The sequence below is a fragment of the Taudactylus pleione genome, unplaced genomic scaffold (assembly GCF_031769625.1).
Source record: "Taudactylus pleione unplaced genomic scaffold, aTauple2 ptg000170l, whole genome shotgun sequence".
Lineage (NCBI taxonomy): Eukaryota > Metazoa > Chordata > Amphibia > Anura > Myobatrachidae > Taudactylus > Taudactylus pleione.
The window spans coordinates 8,828,675-8,853,382 of record NW_028284572.1 but is presented as its reverse complement, the minus strand read 5'-3'; the positions used below and the strand labels follow the sequence as shown (position 1 = coordinate 8,853,382).

General features: G+C 44.3%; 1 protein-coding gene across 1 annotated transcript in view; it reads left to right on the top strand.

Moving 5' to 3' along the window:
• RBM46 (RNA binding motif protein 46) overlaps positions 1–24,465 on the top strand; it is a 79,728-nt gene extending 55,263 nt beyond the window's left edge. Inside the window, exons 4-5 of the mRNA XM_088475364.1 lie at positions 3,998–4,780; positions 24,272–24,465. Of these exons, the coding sequence (XP_088331490.1) occupies positions 3,998–4,780; positions 24,272–24,465 (977 nt within the window). The remainder of the gene's footprint in view (positions 1–3,997; positions 4,781–24,271) is intronic.
• The last annotated feature ends 243 nt before the right edge of the window (positions 24,466–24,708 follow it).

Sequence of the window (24,708 nt, the reverse complement as noted above, 5' to 3'; positions counted from 1 at the left end):
GTTTTCATTAAAACATTAATGCAAAAATAATCTAATTTAAACAAAAAAAATAAACTTTTTTTTTAAACTTTATTTCCAGCCCTTATTTGTACCTACCAAAATCTTTTATGCAATGCAAATAGGACACACAAGCAGCTGCTGCTGATTAAAATGATATGCAGCATGCCTATATATTCTGTGTGCGACTGCGGGTGTATTTGCATGCGAAATACTAGGTTACAGTCAATCTGTTACTGGGCTAAACAGGCTCTGTGTGCGTGAACATCTTTCCACCCCGTATTTGTCAGAACCTGCTTCGATGGTGCAAATGTAACTACTCTGGGCAAAAACTTTAGAAATATCTGTTATCTGGCTGCCAGAGGTTTGATCATCACTAGGGAAACTTCTCAACACTCCCTCAGTTCACATGAGCAGGCAGTACAGGTTGGATTCATAGAAGATTCTGAGTTACTCATAAGAAGAAGACCAATTTGAGATTTCATTTTAGATCACCCATTGGTAATGGAAACAAATCGTGCTGCACTAGGTTTAAGCAGCCTTTTTGAAAATACCTGGGTTAACCCCAAACCCAAAATTGAAGAGCAAAGTGAAAGACTGGTGTGATGAAATACAGCTACTTCTATAGTCACATTATGAAACAAATAATAGTGAATAAAAATATGTTAAAACCCTTTTCCTTAATTTCTTGTGGATTTGGATATCCTACAGAATCGGGAATATGAACAGAAAAAATATATAACGTAATACGTCTAACAATGTTGAAACAATAAAGGTCCAAATCCAAGGAAAATGTATGGTAATAAATCCTTGAAATGGAGTGTTAGGACAATCCTGGTTCATTGCACAATGTGCTAATGGTAATAGTAAAGCAATCAGTAGACCTTAGAAGGCATCTGTAGTATATAGGCTGTATATTCAAGCTGTAATTTGTATAGCAAAGCCTGTTAGGGGTATGAGTGTAAAAACTCCCTCAGAAGTCCACAACCGGATTCTTTACCTTAGAAGACACATATTATTTAAGTTCAGGTATATAAACACTATAATAGTATAAAAATTAGAATTTTTTTTAATGCGCAATTAAATATATACGTAAAATTAAATTATTTTGGAGAACAATATACAATGATATTAAAGAACATATGTGCCAGGCTGGCAACTTTACCATAGTTCTAATGGGTAAGCACAATTGTAAAATATGGGAGACTCCGGAAATCCCCTGGAGCTCCACCACAAAAGAACACTAGATCTTCCAGTGCCTGGTTACCGTCTTATGCTGACGCGTTTCAATAGTCTTTTTGTCAAGGCATTAGATGCCAGGACATATATATAGTAGGTAATATTATAACTTGGGCAACTTTTCAGAACTCCTTTCATGTGATATATATTTTATTAAACTAATTCAATACCTTCACATTCCAATCAACTACAGATCGCAGCATACGCTATGGTGCGCACTGCGATCGCACCATGCAATCCTACGCAGCAAAGAATTAGCAGGGCACATCTGTACCATAAATTAGCAGAAATAGTCACAATGTCATAATAAGCAATGACAACTGTACTTTATCAATGGTTAATGTATGAGTAGGAAAGGCAAAGGGGAAAGAAAAAGGCATAGTATTGAACACATGCTCAGTGCGACAGAAAACTCCACTGCATTAGACACTGGCAGTGCGTGCGGCTCAGAATCAGGCCCATTGCCTCAAGTAGAAGCGATATAGTTGTCTATTGTTTAATGTCATGAAGCCCATCTCTTCCTCTACTTGCAGATTTTGGGCCCAATTATGAGGTGTGAGTGAAGCAAAAAAGAGCAGTGATAAACCATGTAGCACTGCAAGGGGTATTTATTGTTTTGTATGCAGGGTAAATACTGGCTGCTTTTGTATGTAGCCACAAATACTGGGCAATTTATTTTTACATTGCAATTTAAATCTCTGAGTTTTGACTACTCCCTTCCAAATCGAAACTCTGCAGTGAAACTTGGTTTTGCTAAAATGTGAAGCACATTTTTTACTTTACTCCCAAATCAGAATCAGGCTCTTTTGCTGGCCATACAGGGGACAATTGATCACACTATATGGGCAATTTCTACAGTTTGGACAGAACAAACATTTGAAAATAGTTGTATTTTGAGTCTTCTGCGACCCTGATACGCGTCCCCACCGTCGTCTAGTTGGATCGCAGATCAGATGGTTTTGCAGAGAGATCTCAACTGATCGTGTAGGAATTGACACACATTATGTGATGTGATTGATCAAATCGTATGGTCTTATGTGAAATAGTTGCATTTTAAATACAAATCGTCCTGTGTCTGAAGGGAAGAATTTTCAAGGGAAATCGTAAAACTGATCTGACCAACTTTTGAATCTCACTGTGTGTGGCCACCTTTTGTCTGCTTCCATCTATTTTTGAGATTCTCCTGTTGGAGACAATTTTATTGAATGTTTTCTTGTAATCTGGCATTTTGTAAACCTTGTATTTTTGCTGCTGCAAAGCTTTCAACAGTACGATAAAGGAGGTGGTACAATTTACACAGCCAGATATATTATAGCAAAGTTCTCTAGGGTCCAGTTAAATGTTTCTTTAAATATTGCAGTAACTCTGTTAAGCAGATCTTATAGACAGTGCTATAAGGTCTACTTAACAGGCAGAATAATATTTTGTCAAATTAGTTATTTCTAAGGCGTAGGTGCTCCACACCTATTGAGTTTTGCAGACCCCAAAGTTTGTATTTACTGTACCATGTGGGGTTGCTGTGATTCTCGGCTTCTCCTAGTTTTAACTATGAGGGCGGAATTCACTTATTTACGCGGTCCAGATCTCCCGTCTAAAGTGACAGGAGATCGTGGGCCGCTATGCAGTTGTCCCAAAGTGGTCAGGTTTACCCGCGTAAAGCAGCTACCCCCGACCAAAGTGCTGGGCGTGACCGCGAAAAGTGATGTTTGGGTGCCCAAACAGGTCACTTCTCACACATTTCAGGTCGCACCCTGATCGCGCCCAACAGGAGCAACAATTGAATAGCTCCATCGGACGCGAAGGGGGCTCGAAACAATTGAATTCCGCCCTGAGACTATACAGTGCCAAGCAGTTATTTAATATCTGTGCAAATTATGCCATCTCTGACTAGCTGACTTTTGTAAAACAGGCATTGCAATAAAACGGCAGAACTGTCTTTGGGCCTGATTCAGACCCACTCGCGAGCGGCTGTCCGCTCGCAAGTGGGTCGATGTTATGCACTGAGCATGCGCACGACGGAGGGAGCTCCGTCGTGCGCATGCGCCAGACGCGATGAGCGAAGGAAAGTCCTTCGCTTGTTGTGTCCGATCAAAGGGGGCGTGCTGTCAATGTTGATTGACAGCACGCCCCCTTTGGTGGGCGTGCCGGGGGCGTGCCTCCCTGACGGGGGCGTTCCCACGGGAACGCCTCCCGTCAGAAGCCGGCCCACTAACATCACTAGTGATGTCAGTGGGAGTGATTTTGGCTCTGATAGAGCCAAAATCACTCCGGAGCTTGCGGTTGAAAACCTCAACCGCAGGCTCCGGCTCGCAATTTCGATGGTCGCGATGGTCTCGACCATCGCGGCCATCAAAAAGCACGCTCGTATAGCCTGTGGGTGGTCACCCACAGCTATACGAGCGTCCAGGAGGACGCTCCATGAAAATGGAGCCCGGCCCTCATTCAGAGCGTGCGCTCTGCTCAGAGCGTACGGCTCTGAATGAGGGCCTTTGTCTTTCAGCCATTGCTGAATCTGTCTCAGCCCTGATTCCAATTTCACAGAAATTAGGAAGGGAACAGTGGCAAAAAAAAAGCAATGCACATTTTTGAATCATAAAATGTTAATTCCTGTAAATCATTTTGAAACAAGACAGAAAAAGTAATGAAACTTTTTGGACCTTACTTGCATTTGTTTTGTAACCAATGTTGCATTATTTGCATTTAATTTCAAAGATATGTATATTTGCAATTTTTAAAAAATGTTTTTAAACTTACATTGCAGGGACTTTCCAGTTATGGGGCCATACTATTCAGGTTGACTGGGCAGATCCAGAGAAGGAAGTTGATGAAGAGACAATGCAGAGAGTGAAGGTTCTGTATGTAAGAAATTTGATGATATCTACTGCAGAAGACACTATTAAAGCAGAATTTAACAAATTTAAGCCCGGGGCTGTTGAGCGTGTAAAAAAATTGAGGGACTATGCATTTGTACATTTTTTTAACAGAGAAGATGCTATTGCAGCAATGTCAATAATGAATGGGGAATGCATTGATGGAGCAAGCATTGAGGTTACCTTGGCGAAACCTGTGAATAAGGAAGTTAACTGGAGACAACATTTAAATGGTCAAATGAGTCCCAATGTTGAAAGTTTGCTTAATTTTGCATATAATGAAGAAGAGAGCCAAAGATCCCTTGCAAGATGTACGAGTCTTTCAACAGTTCTTAGTGGCCGACACAGCCCAACGTCTTCAGAGCCCGAAAGATGCACATACCCTCTCTATCCTGGAACAAAACTTACTCCAATCAACATGCATTCATTAAAGTCTAATCATTTTCACTCTGCCGTGATGCACTTAGAGTACTACTGCTACAAAAACAATTTGTCCTTTCCAGAATATTATTTGTTTTCAACAACCAGTCACGATGAGAAAGTTCTTCTGGTTTATAAGATTGTTGTTCCATCCATTGAAAGTAACGCCCACAGTTACTTCATGCCTGACAAACTGTGTACATCATTGGAGGATGCAAAAGAATTGGCTGCACAATTTGCATTGCTGCATTTAGGTAAGTGGAAAAATATCATATCTAATATTGTTTTCACTTAAGTGAGAAGCACTATGAGTTATAAACACAATGATTGTGAATCCTGCAACAGTGGCGTCACAAGGGGGGTGCGGGCCGCACCCGGGTGTCACCCGCTGAGGGGTGACACCAAGGTGCAGTCTTCCCCTCAGTGACAGGAGCCGGGTGCTGCACTGTATCATTAAGTGCAGCACTCGGCTCCTGTCACAGTGAGGAAGCCTGCAGTGCCCGCACCCTCCACCACTCTCCATAATCTACACGGACCGGGTTCGGGCCGTGAGGCCATGCCCCTTACCTGAGGCCATGCCCCTTACTTGAGGCCACACCCCTTTTCGGGGCACGCCACGGCTTCGCCGCGCACAAGGCATCCCTCCCCGCACCAGGTGTCACCGCGGGGAGGGACACCACATGCAATCCCATACACAAGCATTAACCATCGTAGAGGTATTGTCACGGCCAGGGTATTTCAGCATGGCGCTAGGCGAGTGTTACCTGTGAGGTCATTGTGGCGCGGGCTGTCTGGTGGCGGAGCTGGTGTCTGGCGGGGGGCTTTGGCTGCGCGCGTTGTTGTGCGGGCCTGTTGTCACTCTGCACTGGTAAGGCCTGGCGGCGTCTCCATTCCGTTTGGCATGGGCGCCGCCATCTTGCCTTCTGGCCATGTGATGCGGCTGGCCAATCCTGGTGAGTCACATGTTCCCTCCGGCCAGTAACAGCACGGCATGGGGTATTTAGGAAGGGTCAGTGCCTTCCTTCTTTGCCAGTGCAACGTGTATCTCAGCATAGCTGAGAGGGAGTTCTCTGTGCTTTCCTGTTCCTGTGTATCTGCTGTCTGCCAGTCTGCCTGTCAGCTCCTAGTTCCCACTGGACTACCCCGCTACCTCCATCACCCTTGTCCATACCTGAGTACCTGAGCCTGCTGACATCCTGCACTTCAGTTCACTATCTGCAAACCTGGCTTGTTTATTTTCAGTTTCACTACCTGCACACCTGGACTGCTCTAATTGTTTCTACCTGGACATTAACCCTTTTGCTCCCACCACAGAACTCTTATGCACATTTATATTTTCCTGGACTTTTATTTACTGCCACATTATATGTCTACTCGAGCACTTATTAAAAATCCTAGTTTTATTTACAAATCTGCTTCTGTGATCGCTCCTGCTACCACCCCGGGTCCACAAATAACCCAGAACGTAACAGGTATTTTGCAGTATCTCTTGATCAACAGTGATTCCATGCATACATAAGATCTTTCAATTCTGGATACTTTTTACCCACCAATCGCTGATTTAAGTGTGTAAAACTTATGCCTCATGGAGCCTATGCCTAAGCCTATGTGCACCTGAACTGAGTGTATGCAAGTGTGTGCAATGCAGAGTTGGACGCATTTCTGAGTGTATACAACCTGAACTGAGGGGGTCATTCAGACCCGCTCACGAGCGCAGGGAGCTCCGTCGTGCGCATGCGCGAGACCCGGATAGCGACGGGCTCTCCGTCGCTCCGGGTCTCGCACTAAAGGGGGCGTGCTGTCGATGTTGATTGACAGCACGCCCCCTTTGGTGGGCGTGCCGGGGGCGTGACTGCTAGACGGAGGCGTTCCCATGGGAACGCCTACCGTCTGAAGCCGGCACCACTGACATCAGTAGTGATGTCAGTGGGAGTGATTTTGGCTCTGATAGAGCCAAAATCACTCCAGGGCTTGCGGCAGCAAGACCCTACCGCAGGGTCTCCGTCGCAAGCCCGATGGTTGCGATGGTCTTGACCATCGCGACCATCATCATGGATGCTCGCATAAGCTGTGAGTGGTCACCCACAGCTGTGTGATGGTCCAGGAGGACGCTCCATTTTCATGGAGGAGGGCCCTGATTCAGAGCGAGCGCTCTGGTCAGAGCGTTCGGCTCTGAATTAGGCCCTGAGTGTATGCAAGTATGTGCAATGCAGATTTGGACGAATTTCTGAGTGTAGGCAACCTGAACTGAGTGTATGCAAGTATGTGCAATGCAGAGTTGGACATATTTCAGTGGCTTCTACTGCCAGAACTGAGGCACAAATGTGCTGTAAGAGGGCCATTCTCACAGGAAATGCTGGCACTACAGAGCTGCTCATAAGCGTAAATACACATTAACAGGCGTCTTTTGCACCTAGTATAGGGCTGTTGCAAGTGCCCACTGATAATTGAAACCAAGCATACAGATAGTGGGCAGCACGAAATATGTACATCTCTGCATAGAGGGGATATACGCATTGGTTTCTATGTATGCAACACAGGGATTTTAGGCTAATGTGATCTAAATTGGTAGTGTCGGGATTACCAGCCTAAATTTTTACCTAGCAATGACATATGATCAATGAACATTGTTTCTCTTGCAGCAAGGCTGGGGAACACTGGGCCATGGGATTGTAGGTTGGGGCTGGAGCTGGCACTTAATGAATTGTATCTTTAAATCCTAAGATTCTCCCCTCTGTCATGGACTGTGGAGATTTCCCCTGTTGGTGGGGTGAAAGTTGAGGGCTAAACCGGAGGCGAGGGGCCTGAATATAAGACCTCCTCATTCACGGATGTCAGACGTTGAGGAGACCAGTACAAAGGTGCGCAGTTTAACCAGCCGGGAGGTGTTCGCCATCTGACCCCTCCAAGCGGGATATGGGCTTAGCTGCACCCAGCTGGCAGGTCACGGTCCTTTGCACTGGTGTCTGATACCGTGGGAATAGAGTCAAAAAAACAATGGCCCTGGGAATATACTTCAAGAAGAAGTAATACAGAAGGTAGAACCTTGGACTGGAATGCTGGATGCACAGGTGTGATGAAGGATAGGTCCTTGTAAATAAGTTCTCTGAACAAGGATCCTGGACGCAAACTTGTTTCGAGTCAGGTACTAGGAATGAATACACCAAGGAGGAGTCCTGGACGCACACTTGCGTCGAGTCAGGTACTTGAAAGAATACACCAGAAAGAGGTACTGGACGCAAACTTGGGTCGAGTCAGGTACTTGAAACGAATATACCAGGGAGAGGTCCTGGATGCAAACTTGCGTCGAGTAGTGGTATCGTAACGCACATGGCAGGATGTTGGATGCACTGTTGCACAAAAGTTGGTATTTGTCTTGCACACAGGCTGGATGTTAATACACTGTTGCAGAGTGAGTTGGAACTTGTCTTGCACACAGGCTGGATGTTAATACACTGTTGCAGAGAGAGCAGGTAATAAATCACCAGTAATCACGAGAGGACCTGAAACAAGGTAGCGGCAAGAACACACTAGTAGCGACAACGTTGCACAGGCAACTTCCTGATGTCCGAAGTCTGGCTTTATCCCCTGCAGTAACAGATCATTGGTGGACAGTGTCAGCTGACCACCGCCAAGCTACCATTGGGTACAGAGTAGTCAGGTGATGTAAACTGTCATGGCCGTGTCCATGACGGCAACCACAGAAACCAAGGCACGGCGCAGACCAAGGCAGTCCTCATGGCACTAGGCGGAATACTCAGCGCGTTACCCTCCGCCGCACCTGACTTCTGACCACACAAGAGATCAGGAGAAGACGGCGCAAAGGTGAGCAACGGCCGATCCTAGGCCGCAACCTGGCAATCTCACAATTCTTTGAAGTGCCTGAGGAGTAGGGCACGTTTTAGATGGGCTGCCATGCAGCCCTTGTAGGTAGCTATTATTTTGTTTTTCTTTGTAAAGTTTTTGTTTTTATTTCTATTTGAGCTGTGCGCTGCTTGTAGCAGGCTTAGGAGACACCGGAATCAGAGGGCTTCGTTCCCCACATATTAGCTTCCAGTGGATTAAGTATCCAAGTGGACGCCCCTCCCACAGTTGCTGCAGTAGCCGTTTACATCACCACACGCCCTTCCTGTGCAGGGCTCACCATCCATCCATAGCACGAAACGCGTTGGCCCATTAGGACTTTTTTCATATACCCATGCTGCCATAATTTATGAATATCCTGTCTATTTGCACTTGCACTTCATTTTCCACCTTGCATGTGCTAATTGAACGTGACATTTGAACTGATTGATACTTCCACGTTCATATTTGTTTTGCTGTCCCAATTTCTGCATGTTTTTGTCCAAATGCACTTTATCCTGCATGTGCCAATTGTATTTTTTTATTTTGTATTTTGTGATACATCTTTGCTTATTTTAAATTTTGTGACCTTTCCTCTCATATACCTCAAATAAATAAATTTTTTATCATATACTATGCTGAGTACTCCATAATAGCGCCAGGTGAGTTAAAACATTTTTCCACTTATCATATTTCTTTGCGGCTGTGTAGGGTACCGCATATTTAACTCTTGGGCTGCATTATATTTTGCGCTAAAGGTTTTTTCAATACGTTATATCTTTGCATCCCTGGTTTCCTTGTCTGCTCCTTCAGTTCTGGGGGTGGTCTCCGACACCTCTCTTCAGAGGTGTTTTTCTTGCGGCGGACAGTGGATGGCCCTTGGTCAAAGGTTCAGTCGGTGGCTCGTCCGTCGGCCTTGTGAAGCATTTGGTTGTTGGGCATGTTGGTCTACACTTAGGGATCATTCAGTGGACCAGGTTCTACTCACGGGAGTCCCAGTGAGTAATTCTCCAAACTTGATGGGGTTGCTCTGCATCTCTCTGTTTCTGTTCTTTCCAACAGCATCCATCACTCTCTGTTGGTGGAGGGTTTACGTTCTTCTCCTACATGTCCAATCCTTTGCCCTGCCGAATTGGCTCAATGTGACCACAGCCGCAATTCTTCTGGGCTGAGGTGCCGTGAACTTGTGTTTCAGCTCCGGGGCCTTGGATCACCGCCCACACTGACTCGGCTATTCGATGGGCTCGAGCTCCATGCCATCGTTCTGGCTCTATTGAGGACCCTGTCCGTCCTCACGGCCGGTTACAATCAATGGAACAGCGACCCAGCGGTGGCATAGGTAGATCTTTCGGCAGGCAATAGACTGCGCTGGCAATGCCACAGTCTTTTCGGGTTTGAGACCTTCGTTCCCTCTCTCAGTGGTGGTCGTGCCAGTAGTGGGACTTTTGACAGTGGACGTCCTCAGCAGAACCACGTTTCTCCTAGGACCGGGGTCTCTTCTACGAGTGGTCTTCCTACTGTTCGGGCGTGAGGCCTTCCGCCTGGGGATCTCATGGCCTCTCGGCATGGTTGCGAGGCTCCACAGTTTGGTATGGGATCTAGGTATCTGCTGGCTTCTGCGAGTGGCTGCCTTGACTGTTCCGTAAAATCTTTAAGCCAAAGCATTTGTTTCTGCTGTCCCCACTGTTCTCTCACTTCTCTGTTGGCATAGCGGCTTCCCGAGTGGGATACTTCTAGCGTCTCCAGGCTGGCTACGCAGGTCATGATATGAGGACGTTTTCCCAAGGTCTACAGGTCCAGGGTGACGTCTTCCACTTTGTCCAGACTGGCTGCGACTAGGCCCATATCTTCAAGGGCATTTTCCTTGGCTGGTTTTCACAACCTGACTTCTGTGACTGAGAGTGAGAAAGCTACAGGTTATTCTCTCTTGTAGTCCGCACCAGGTTATGAGCCCGGACTCATTTCCATGTCGTGCTTACCTCCGGGTTTGGAAACTCTGCCACTTCTGGTGTAACTGTTACAAATTTTCGCCTCTCATGTTTCTTTGCCTTCCTTCTGGAGGGTTTGGAGGCCATTTCACAACTTGTGTCTATACAGGCTTTATACAGGCCCTGTCATTTTCTTACCAGCAGCGTTGGTTTGTCTTCCAAGGGCCCAGACTGCTTTTACAAGGGGGCTGCGTATTCAGTCACCGTTTCATGGGTGTAGGTACACTATGTGTATCTCAAGAACATGTTCTAGAAATCTAAGTAAACTTTCTCCTTCATTCTCTGGGGGACACTTGAACACTGGGGTATAGCTTTTGGCTTGAGGAGTCTGGCACTTTAAAGTCTGCCACCAATTGTGGGAAGCGTCTCCACAGGGATTCGCCACAGCTATCGCAGACTTGTTTCCAGCATCCTCAAGCTCCATATGACCATTGGGCATTGAGACTTCAGACTGCATACTAGAGATGAAGTGGCCAAGAAGTATGCTTTCTGTCTAGGATGGAAATTATTTTCTGCAAAGTTGTTGTTACTCTCCGCTGACGCCAGGGGGGAGAGCTGGGTGAATGGTGGCTACCACATAGGCAGCCGCATTAAGCCATTGTGAGAACTCAGGGAGCCGTGTAAAGCTGGGTACACAATAATAGATATATCGCCCGTTCCATTGAACGGGCGATATGTCTGTAGTGCTTTGGTGGGTATGTACACCCGATATGTCATGTCAGTGAACAACGTCGTTCACAGACATATCTGATCGGCCCAGCAGCACAGCTGACGACAATATATCTAGCAGATATATAATTTCATCTGGCTGTCTGTATGGCCGACCCGTCCTCAACCTGATATGTCTGCAGCAGATGTCATTGAATATGATGTCACCAGTGGGCGGTAGTATTCAAATAGCTTTGCTGGCAGACATCTCGCACAAACAATTGCTAAGTATCGTTAGATAGGTCGTCGGGTCGGCCGACCCATTGGCCAGGTGTGTACCCAGCTTAAGGATAGAGGGTTTTCATATTTGCATTTACAATGAGGAGGAGCTGTTCCTGCAAATCACCTATACTCAGAGTTACAGCCATTATTGTCTGTTTGACACCAGCTATGGGCAACTGGTTTATATGCAAATAAAGGCTTGCTTTTTTTTCGCCTGGTTTACTCCTTCAGTACATTTTGTCTATTTTGAGTGCATTTATTTATTTAGTATGGTTGTGTTAGATTATATATATTATATATATATACATTTTCCAGCACAGATTGCATTTTAGCTCTGACACTTTCTCACCTCTTGGCAGAGTTGACTGGTTTAAAACACCTTGGTTTAAACCAAATTATTATTTTTTTTGAACACTCTGTTTTTTTTATTATGCTGTGACTACAGGCACTGCGCTGTGACTTCTTAAAAAAATCTGAACCAATACAGTAAATTCACACACAACAGAGAAATAGGGAAGGTGAACCAGATCAGAGAGGTACAGTACTGTATCAGCCTAGCATCAGCTAAGACTCCATACCTAACAATCCTATAGTACAGGAGAAAACCACAACTAACTTTCTCAATCCTAAAGGGTAAACAACTCCAATACATTAAAGAGGCAATACACAGAGAAACACCTCATGGTTTAATCTCTTTAATGTTTATTTCAATTCAAAACCTTAAGTCCTACTGAGATGAGTGGAAGGAAGAAAGACTAATGCTGGGTACACACCTGCACGATATTGACAAATCAGGCATATTGTGTAGTGTGTATGCCCGATTTGCGCACTTCCGTGGTTGCATGCGATATCTTGCCAGCTAAAAAATCATAATAACTGTGGATTGTTAATGTTAGAAAGCATTAAAATGTGGTTGATCAACGTTTCTAATACATAGCGGCATATTCAATTTGGAGCGATAAGTCAGTTGCCGGACTTTTCGCCGTCATCTGAGGTTTTGCCGACTAAAAGTTTTCGCGCTTGTCCCTGCTTATCCCTGTTTTCAATTCCAATTCGGCGAAAACCGGACCCGGCGAAAATGAAAATCGGCAAAAAGTCCTGTCATTTTTGGGGAAATCAGCCTGACACCCCCCCAAAAGATGCTCTGACATGGGGGTTCACTGTGTGTACCCCCGAATAGCCCTGCAAAATGTATTTGGGGTCTTTGAATGGTCTCAATAGGTGATAATTAGCGTCTTTGGGACAGTGGTGAAAAATAGCATTTAGCCACTTTTTGGGGGGAAAATATGTAGTCCCATCAAATTTGGGGTACCGGAAAATAGGTGCAAGCATATTTTTAAGTGGCTAAAGTGAACTTATGAAAATCATGAAAAATCCACCTGCCGCTGGCACCTGCAATCAAGAAAACACCTGGGGCATACATGGGGACCCCCCCTGAGTCTATTTAGCTAGTTTAAAAGTTTGTGCCCAAACTTTTTTTTTTTTCACCCCAAAATGAAAGTACCATTTTTAGGGTGTCCTGTGGTACTTTTTTTTTTTTTAAATTTGACACAGAATACCTTTTGGGGCCTGTCCAAGGGGTGCAGGGTGGTTTTTGGAAGTCTGCACCCCAAAACCCCAATTCTGCACTTGTTCTCGCCACCTATTCATTGGTGATACTTTTTCGTTGGTCCCAATGCATAGACTTTTCGCTCTGGCGAAAAATCTGGAAAATTGAATACGGCTATAAGTCAAACCTGCGAAAATGACATCATCGGTGATAAAGTATCGCCGATAACGGCTTTTCGAACCATAATTGAATATGGCCCATAGCAAGGGTTCACAGTACAAATATAAAGAAGCAGGATTCGATTTTTTTCATTAATGCAAAAAAACCTGGTTTGAACATAATAAATATTTTAAAGAAAAAGAAAAACGCTTTTTTTTTTTGTAAACAGTTTTTTTTCCCAACCCTGCCTCTTGGGAGGAAAAGACTGTCTTATGATCTGAGGAGTTGGAAATCAATTACATTACACTTTAGCTAGTGTGCTGCCTTTGTCTTGATTTACAAACATGTGTCTTGCAACTCTCTTGTTTGTGAAGTGTTAGCATTATAGTATTTGTCTTTAGCAATATTTGCTATTGTCATTTAATACTCAATTTTTCTTTTTCACAATGTCAGGGAGTAAATTCTAAGAAATTCTCCTAATAGGAGAGATGTGGCAATGATTCATGCATGTGTTTTATACATTTCCTCAGGCCCGGTCTGATCTGTGTGCTCTCTGTGCGTCTTGTAAGGTGGGGAGACAAAGTTCTCATTTGCCCGAGGGTCTGTCTGCATTCCCGAGCTTGGCCTAGTACTTTACCTTTAGCTGTGACTGAGCTTGCCAGACAGCTGGCTGCAGCTTGTGAGTTGAACTGGTTCTTCTTCCAATCCAGTCTAGGCTCCATTGTCCTCTCACTGGGAGAATTTATGGTATCCATCGACATCAAGGACGCCTACCTTCATGTTCAGATCTTGTTAAGAAACCAGTATCTACTCAGATTTGCTGTTGTGGAACATCATTTTAGTTTGATATGAAGCCTTTTGGTCTTTTTACAGCGCCATGATTTTTTTTACCAAACTCATGACATTCTTGACTGCCCACTTAAAATGTATGGTTGTCACCACCATCCTGTACGTGGACATTCTTCTTTTTTTTTTTCCGGAAGTAAATTTTTATTTTACAGCACACCAGAAAATATCAAACAGTACACCATAGCATAATTACAATAAAAATACAAAAACATAATGTACTATAATAAAAAATTGTTAATAAAAAAAAAAGAAATAAGAAGAAAAACAAAACAAACAAAAGTATTCAAGAGAGGTAGGAAAAAAGGAGGAAGATAGGCTAGGCAAGGAAGGGGGGTGGGGGTTAATACCGGGATCTAGGACATAGGAGACTGAATCCTAAATATCTATTCCTAACAGATAAATGGGACTTAAGTTACATGTGTCAAGGATTTATACTTATCAGATTCGCAGAAATCCAACCAGCTAAACCAAATAGTGGAGTAGATATGAAATTTATTGGACGATGACATAATAATGTCATCCATTGACCTATATAGTTCAATTCTTTTAAACCAATCCACAAGGGTCGGGGGTGAGGTAGACTTCCAGCGCACCAGTATTACAGCCTTAGCAGCACTATTAAGGTACTTCAATAGTGATTCTTTGTATACAGATAATGGTGTTTTATGTAAATTTAAGAGCCAGAATTCTGGTCCATCAGGAACGTCTGAACCCAATATCTCCTGTCTCAACGAAATCACCTCATCCCAAAACACCTTCAATACAGGGCAGGACCATCATATGTGAAGGGGAGTTCCCACATCCGTTCCACATCTCCAGCAACAGGCCGACACCCCAGAATACATTTTGGATAAGATGGATGGGCATCTGTACCATCTGGAAATCACCTTAAAATAGGTCTCAAGGGTAAGGATATTTGTGGAACTAGTCCAAGATTTTTCAAATATAGACGACTGATGTCCATGCCAAGATCATCCTCCTTTAGTAAACTTTGGTAATGAGGAGAAAAGATTCTCAATTAGAAATTTGAAAATATTTGATAATATATGAGAGGAAGAGGACTGAGCCACCATCAGTGCCTCAAATGGTGTCAAGTCCTGTGAACCTGCTAAAATTAAATCTTTTGTCATAAGTAAATGTTTAATCTGGAGGTAACGCCATATCTCATTATTGGGGAGAGACCACTTAGCCTGGACATCAGAAAATAGCAAAACACCAGAGGCATCGTATAACTGCCCAATCCGAGTTATGCCTGCTCCTGACCAAAGTGAAAATGTCTGTTTCGAAGTCCCTGGAGGAAACATGGGATTGTCAAACAGTGGAGTTAAGGGGGAGTAAATGGAGGATATATATGTCTTGCCCCTAACACGTCTCCATATCATGAGGGTCGGCCCAATGGTTGGATGTGAGAGCCCAGGTAATCTAGAAAGTCACGCCAAAGTACTTAATGGACACTTTTCAAAGGAGCCTTCAATAGATACCCATTGTTTCACTGAGTCTTGCCTTGACCAATCATATATTCTACTTAACATAACAGCATCATAATAAACACCAAAATGGGGAAGTTGGAAGCCACCCAAATGCCTCCTCCGAAACAGAACATCATGTTTGAATCGAAGTCTTACCATCTCATGACGCTCCACGAACCAACTATTTGGGATTGATACCGGAAGAGCCTGCAATAGATAGAGTACGCAAGGCAAAATGTTCATTTTGACAATATTCATCTTCCCCACCCATGAAACGCCTCTACAGGACCAGGAGGAAAGCTCATGTCGGATTTTCCCAAGGAGAGGGGTAAAATTAAGGGAGTGAACTTTTGACAGATTTCTAGGAAGGAACACCAAGATATTTCAAATGTGAGGGGTGCCACTTAAATGGAAACGCCTGTTGCAGACCTGTGAGAATATTATGAGGGACACTCAAATTCAGAGCCACTGATTTGGAGAAATTGATTTTAAAAAAAGACAGTTTTCCAACAGTTTGAAACTCCTTCACAAATTGGGGAGAGAAACCACAGGATTGGTGATGATAGCTAAAAGATCATCTGCAAAAAGGGCCAGTTTATAATCCAAGTTTCCTATCTGCAGACCCATAATGTCAGAGTTGGCCCGTATGGCTCTCGACGGAGCCTCCATGCACAATACAAACACCAGCGGAGACAGTGGGCAACCCTGACGTGTACCATTCGAGATCTGAACTGGACTCGAGAAATCTCCATTGACCTTGATCCTGGCAGAGAGCCTCCTATATAACGCCAAAATCCTATATAGAGAGGTAGACCCCAGGCCCATGTATTCTAACAGACCATGCATAAATCCCCAGTTAATGCGATCGAAAGCCTTTTCAGCATCAGTTGACAAAAGCATCGCAGGTGTAGTACCCTGGGTTGCTGAATGAATGAGATTAAGCATTTTAGTAGTGTTGTCCCGGGCTTCTTGGCCCAAGACAAATCCCACCTGGTCCGTATGAATTAGAGCTGGTAATAGGATCTTAAGCCTATTCGCAATAAGTTTCACGAACAACTTTAAATCCACATTGAGGAGGGATATGGGTCTATAACTAGAGCATCGAGACTGGAAAGCCTCCGCAATTTCAGAGGTCAGGTCGCATTTATGTCCAGTATCGTCCACTATTGACTGCACATGCGTGGAGGCTCGTTGTGCTCGTAGCACCTTTGCCAACATCTTACTGGGCTTATTGCCCCATTGGAAAAAACGGCTCCTGAATTTACGATAATCTAATTTGATTTTATCTAACATAAGCTCATTTAAAGAACGTCTAGCCTCAGTAAGTTCTGCAAGGGCGTCCCCAGACAGAGAAGATTTACAGTATGAAGTGTCTCAAGAGCTTGGATCTTCTGCAGAAGTATCAACTTCTGTCCCTTCCTCTGTTTTTTCATGCAGGAGCCCAACTGAATCAGCTTACCCCTCAGAACACACTTATGAGCTTCCCACAGTGTAATAGCAAACATATCAGGACTGTCATTTATAGAAAGATATTCAATAATACACTGCTTCAACTGTTCCCTACAATATGAGTCCTGGAGAAGAAGCTTGTTAAGCCTCCAAGATCGAAGCATGGGCAGGGGGTGAGAAATCTTAATCAAAAGTGATATTGGCGCATGGTCTGACCAAGTAATATTCCCGATCTCTGCATCCTCGAGCATATGAAGGTTCTTATGTTCCATAAACATGTAATCAATCCTGGAATAGGCATTTTGAGGGTGGGAAAAAAAGGTATAATCCCAGAGAGACAGATATATCACTTCTCCCATGACACTGTAAATAAATTCTGCATCAACAACAAAAATCCTGATCCACGAAAGCAGAAACCCGGGTGGGAAAAGGGAAGGAAAGGGTAAAAAGATAGAGAGAAGAAAACAAACAGAAGAAAAAAAAACAGAAAATAATTTAGAAAAACATTTTGTAGAAACCGAACAAGAAAAATAATACCGCTCCTAATAAACATGGAAAGAAGAAAAAGTTTCCTCTCCATGTTTAGGAATTTTTTTTTTTGCGGTATAGGGGGCACTGGGGATATGTGCCAGCGACAGCGTCAAGTATTAAACAATATATGACTCTTTTCATATCAAAACAGATATATAAACGACAGTAAATATGAGACAAAGATTGGCTAAAATAACCACAAACAGTCTGAACTACATTAGAATAATGTTACAGCATAAAACAATCAATACGATTACTGAACCACAGGTAAATAAGAACCTGTCAGAAAGTTCCCAAACGGACATATAACTTACATATAGATCTCAGAAAAACAAAAATAAGACTAACATTTGTAACAGCATCTGAGAGTGACCAGATAGATAACGGCTAAACTCAGGCAGTCCTTTAAGAACATATCCGCTGTAGGTAGAGAAAAGAAAAAAGGTATCACAAACTCACAGTCACGTGTCATCAGGCAGGATTGACGGCTTTCTTTGCCTATGTTGGCGTCTGGAACTCCTCACGGGTTGGAAAGCCTCACCCTGTGAAGTCTTTTGAGGCTGCGGAACAATATAGGTGTCATTCCAATCCGGTAGAGCAGGTGTACGTATACCCAGAACAGAACAGAAGGTATCGAGGTCAGCGGGATCTCGGAACACCATTATGAGTCGACTGGAGACCAAATGGAAAGAGCCATTTATATTTCCTCTCACCTGAACGTAGGGCTTCAGTTAGGAGCTTCAGTAAACTGCGTTGATGAAGTGTGTGCCAAGAGAGATCTTGAAAAATTTGAATACGATTGCCGCTAAAATCTACTCCTTCCACATTGCGCATTTTCCGCAGGATCTCCTCCTTTTCGGTATAGTAATGTAATCTACAGATTACATCTCTCGGTTTATCAGTGGAGTCTCCACGAGGTTTTAAAGCCCTATGAGCCCTATCAAAGGTCATAAGCTTGTTGGGGTCACAACCCAATATTTAATTGAAGATCTTGGTCAGCACGTCCAGGCCTTGTGTGGGAATATCTTCAAGGATACCGCGAACCCGTTTATTGTTTCGGCGCCCCCTATTATCCAGGTCATTCATTTTTTGTTGTAAAAGAAACATGCCACTGGCATGGGTATGAATAGTATCTCGCAAACTTTGTAGATCGTCACCCATAGTTTCTTTAGTCTCCTCTAGGGACACCAGTCTGTTCGACAGCTGGGAAATGTCTGCCTGAAGAGTCGCTACTTCTTTACGAACTGTCTCTTGAAGCCTAACTTCAAGTAGCTCAAAATCTCGCTTGGATGGTAACTCCTGTTTAGTTGGTAAAGTTTTAAGAAGTCGCATAATGGATGAGAGATCTGGGGCCTCCGAAGGATCTGTCCCTACAGAATCACCTGCTTGCGATGAACCTAGAGAGGAGGGCGAACCCGGAGACAAAGGTTGAGATAAAGCATCTGGAACCGCAGGCGGCGAGGCTTGCATCTTCAAGAATTGGCAAAGGTTTGGTTGTTGAGAGGACCTTGAGGGCTTTGGAGTATCCAACTTGGAGGGTCCCTTCTTGGTTTTGCCCATAGAATCCAGCGAAAGGCTCAAATCCATACACCAGAAAAAAATTAATTAAACACATGGAAAATAATAATGCAATCGTATTGAAATAAAGACTGTTGGACTAGGTAAATGCACTCACATGATCGCCGGACACATTCCCCAGAAAAAACGGCCTATGCAGCCATAGGCCTTAACAACGTGTGAACAGAGGAACTGACTTCATCATGATGTTGATGAATGAGGAGGAGGTTTCGGCCGCTCAGGGCATTTCGTCAGACGGTAATATTAAGTAATATTAACAGGCAAATATAAGACAAATATAGGGCCTTTGAAATAATTAAATACTGATATAATTAATTTTGGCCACAAGATGGTGCTGTTACCTCAAAAGTAGGAAATCAGGGCCAGTAAATCAGTCCTGAGCAAAAAGGGAGATATTAAAATTATATGTAGAGGATTCACAATAAAATTAAATTAATAGGCCTGTACAGATGGAAGCAGTTTATCCCCAATGATTCACCACACTACTAATTGCAATAAGCAGCAGCCAGTCCCAAGGCAATAGCGCAGTGGTCCGTGTGGGAGTGCAGCTGATGTGGCCAGCTCTCAGCAGGAGTGGAGGGTAACGGCAGTCCCGACAGAAGACCCACTGACCACCAGAGCGGAGCGCAGGAGCGGCTGTCTTCAGGCTGCAGTGGGGTCAGATTTGCAGTGCACCACAGGTATGCGGCAGGAGCGGGAAGGAGATCCCGCGTCTCGATCCGTATTACAGGCGCCGCCGGTTCGCGGCAGAAATCGAGGCCCCGGCTTCTGACAGGTCAGGAGGCTGCAATCCGCGGAGATGTAAGAGACACCTTCCGATTCCGTGCACCTCACTACCAGGATTAGGTTGGGGATAGCAAGCGGTGGGAGAATGGAGAATGATCCTCCAGGCTCCGCAGGTAAGGCTGGATTTATTGCCCAGGCAGGAGCTCCGGACAAACGTGTCTGTCTTGGACAATCTTCTAATCAAGACTCCTTCCCCAAAATCGCTCTGAGCCCATGTAAAACTGATGCAACGAGTTTTGCATTCCCATTGTTGGGTTATCAACATTCCCAAATACAAACTAGTTTTAACACAATGGATAGTTCTAGGAATGCTTTTCTTGCATAGGAGAAGTTTGTATTCCTGAAGGCTATGTTCAGATTGGTTATGAATCAATTTATGCTTGATACTCTTATGTAAGAAGGTTTCCACTTTCTAGGTAGTACAGTTTTACCTAGGTTCATTCCAGAGAATTTCAAAGGACAATTCTATTGAAATGGAAGAAGTCTCATCTGCATCTGTCCCAGTGCACCAGACTCTCTCCTGAGACTATCCTCTCACTAATATGGTGGCCACAAGCTGACTATCTCTAAGGGAAGCGAGCATTCATTATCTGTAACTGGATCCTGGTGACCACAGATGCCAGATTCAGATGCCAAACTCAGAAGTAGGTGGTGTGGTCATTCTTCATCCACATTCCAGGGGCATTGGACGCTGAAGAAATCAGCCCTTCCAATCAATGTCCTCGAGATCAGGGCAGTATTTCTGGCCCTTGGCTCAGGCTCTTCTCTGGGATTTCCGATGTAAATCCATGCCTTGGCTGTGGCATTCTTGAATTACCATGGGGGCACCGGAAGTGTTCAGGCCATGAGAGAGACAAGCCGAATTATAAGAGTGGAACACCATGTTCCCGTTATCACAGCTGGTTATATTCCTGGGGTGGACTACTGGGAAGTCAACTATCCCATCTTCACCCGGGATTCTGATGCTGCCGTTCAGAAGTCTTTCAGCTGCTAGTGGACAGGTGGGTTGCCGGAAATAGACATGATGGCATCCAGGCAGAACTACAAGGTGCGGTATACTGTTCTAGGACCAGGGACCCAAGCACCTTGTTCATCGGTACCATGATCGCTCTTTGGAACCTCTCACTAATTTACCTGGTCCCTCCAGTAGCTATGCTGCCAAGGGTATAAAGGGCTTGAATCATTCTATTAGCTCCAGACTGTCTTATCTGTGTTTTTCAGAAGTGCCTGGCCTTGATCCTAGAAGTCCAGACCTAACTGCAGGACCTTTTGAATGTTCCCTTTTTTCTTCTGTGGAGTACTGGTACTTTAACTTGTTCTTTGTTAATTACAGCAGGAACTCTTCAAATCCTTACAGAAAGTTGAGAAAAGGTTTTTTAATGTTTTTTCTGGCTATTGCTTCTGCCAGGAGAAATTTGGAACTCTGAGCTCTGTTCTGGCATTCCGCTTACTTGACTTTCACCAGGATTGGGATTTTCTTCAGACCAAATCCTTGTTTCAGCCTAAAATGGTCTCTAAATTCTAAATTAACCAATAGGTAGTGGTTTTGAAGTTTATTCAGGACAATCCTTGAAATGAGGAGGGATTTCTTTGTCCACTGGACATAGTTAGAGCTAATATGGATCTATGTTCGGCGCAGGGCAGATTTTTGCCAGACGCACAATCTTTTTGTCCACTTTGATTCTCAAAAGAGAGAATGGTTGGAGAAAATTGGATTTTTGTGCTTACCGTAAAATCCCTTTCTCCGATTCTATGGGGGACACTGGACACCATTGTCCTATCTGTTCTCTTGTTTGTTTCTGTCCATATTTCTTTTAGAACACTGTTTTACTTCCTGTTCCATTTTGTACTCTGCCAGTCATCTTTTGGGCTAAGTTAGAAAATAACTGCAGATCAGTGAGGATATAGGGGGAGGATCCAAAGTTCAGACAGTTTTGTTGTAAAGTGCCAAACTCCTCACACCACTGCCTACACCCAAGTGTTCAGTGTACCCAATGGAATCGTAAAAAAGTAGTTTACGGTAAGTGCAAAAAAATATATATATTTATTTTCGTATGCACTTAAAATACATTAAAGTTGCTTTACTAGATAATAGCAAAATTTTACATACATGTTGGTTTTCACAGGATTCCTTGATTTGTCTCACAGTCCTGTCTGAAAACCAGGGTGTGTGAGGACCAATCAAAATCCTAGAAGCTCTATATACGGAAACAAGAAAGTCAGTGAAGTGTACTTATTAGTTGTTCATTCAACTATTATTTACCAATGTAACACTGAGGGTTAAAGGACGGGTCTGGGTCTGGACTACAGCCGCAGCAAGTGAGACACTGGGAGGTGGATTGTAGAGGACTGCAGCAGGAAAAAAACAGCAATCTGAGCTGGGTAGACACAATGGGAATACAGGTTTGGGGCAACGAGACAGGCACAGGACCAGGTAGGTTTCAGGCACGGCTGACAGGCAGAGAATCCACAGGGCCAGCAGGAAGCAAGCCGCGGTGGCAGTTCTGTTCAATTCTGATGAGGATTTAATGGGTTCAGGGTCTGATTCAGAGTTTTGAACTAAATTGTATGAATGTTGTTCAAATGTACAGATGTGGCCAGTTACATCTTTGCCGCTTGTGCGGTAAATCGCGCCACGCATTGTGCGCATCCACGAACGGTTACATGCGTTGCGTTTGCACCCACAACCGCATAGGATTGCATGGTGCGATCGCAGTGCGCGCCATAGCGTACCGTAGCGTATGCAGCCGCTGGTAATTGCATGGCACGATGTATGCGCAAGTTTGTAGCGCGGTCGGCAACAATGTAACAGGGCTCATCTGCAGTGTGCACAGACAAAACGTGTATTCACCCACATGCAGAGCTGTACACTTATCTAAATGCGTCTACATCTTTGTAGCAGATGCACCTGGTTTGAGACTAGTCATCACCATCAGCATACACTTGCACCTGTCCTGTAATAGGTGCAAAGAATACACCTCCAAAAAGGCATATTTTCACTTGCTTAGCCCACATTTGCATAAACATGTCCTCACTGAACTTTGCTTACGTGAGCGTGCTCTGTCACACTCCAGTCGCCCTTCTCCAGTCATATGAGTAAATCATGTGGAGCATGTGCAGTGCAAATTCATGCAAGATATGTTCCGCAGTTGGGCGTACATTCAACTCTCCGTCCGCATCTAATACCTCTGCATACACACTGCAGTCCAGCCCAGGTAATTCAGCCGCCCACATATCCTTCATAGCTTCCATATGTAATTACATCCCCTCTCACAGTCCACACATAACCTCACACATTGTCTGTTTCTCACATCCTCCTGACATTTCTGTGTGACTGGATCATGCAGCCCACCAAGCAACTCTGCATTCTGGCTGGACCAAAATGCAATATATAGCACCTATCCTTGTGTATCAATGCCTATTTGCCTATAGATTGTAAGCTTGCGAGCAGGGCCTTCCTACCTATATATCCGTCTGTTATTACCCAGTTTTGTTCTAATAATGTTTCGAATTGTAAAGCGTAACGGAATATGCTGCGCTATATAAGAAACTGTAAATAAATAAAATACAACGGGATCCAGGAGCCAGGGCATCCGACTCCAAAATCTACTACATGGGTAGCGGGTTAGAGGCAGAAGTAACTGCAATGTTGCCATGGATTCCTTAGTGCATACATTGCAGTCCAGCCCAGGTTATTTTATCCACAGAGGGTCCCGGCTCCAGAATCTCCTATCCACATGTCAGAAGTAAATAAAAAGGTTTATATAAATTACAAGTTGTAGTATAGTTTCCCCAGCTAGATACACACTCTACAGATGCGATAAAAATCTGATTTGGGGAGTAATTTTGGGATCACTGTACACACTGAGGGCCTGATTCAGAGCTGAACGCTCTTACCAGAGCGCTCGCTCTGAATCAGGGCCCTCCTACCTTTTTTTGGAGCGTCCTCATGGACGCTCGCATAGCTGTGGGTTACCACCCACAGCTATAGCGAGCGCCCATGATGATGGTCTTGACCATCGCGACCATCGGGCTTGCGACGGAGACCCTGCGGTAGGGTCTCGCTGCTGCAAGCCCTGGAGTGATTTTGGCTCTATCAGAGCCAAAATCACTCCCACTGACATCACTAGTGATGTCAGTGGGGCCGGCTTGAGACGGTAGGCGTTCCCATGGGAACGCCTCCGTCTGGCAGGCACGCCCACCAAAGGGAGCGTGCTGTCAATCAACATCGACAGCACGCCCCCTTTGGTGCGAGACCCGGAGCGATGGTGAGGCCGTCGCTCGCCGGGTCTCGCGCATGCGCACGACGGAGCTCCCTCCGTCATGCGCAGTGGGGAACATCGACCCTCTTGCGAGCGTCTTGCCGGTCGCGACCGGGTCTGAATGACCCCCTGAGCTGTTTTTAGAGCGTATGTGCTTTCTACAAGGGGATTGGGAGGTTAAGCATCACAAGTTTTAGGCAGGACTGTTATTTGCAGAGGTGTATACCTAGCTTTACTGTTCAAAGCAGATCTCTCTACTCCTGATATACTGTCATTATTTGGGTTATTTTTTTTACATTTTGTGCTATAACCTATGTTTTGTTTCTAATGTTGCTTGTACTTTTCTTTACAGACTACAATTTCCAGCAAAGTTCAGTGAATAACTTGTCACCCATTAATAATGCCTTGTCTTCTGGAATGTCAAGTGTGATACAATCTAGGCCTTATTCTTACCCCAGCTACCCATTGTCACCACCGTTGCCTCTGGCTAATGGGAACCATATGGAGCAGAGACTTTTTATTCCCAATCAAGCTTCTTATTTCTGAAGACTTGCATGGTACTTTCTCCTTTGTGTTTAGTTTTTTTTGGAATGATAAAATTTGCATTAACTGCTTTCATTTGCAATGTTATTTATAAAGTTGGGTCATATTTAGGATAATGTTGCCGAGCTCTTCGTGGTATTCATATGCAATCTTTATAACGCATACAATAAGTGAAGTGTTCTTGCTGCCAGCAGTGTTTATATAGAGTATCGTTATTCACGTGGCAGAAACTGAGGGCATTTTTTT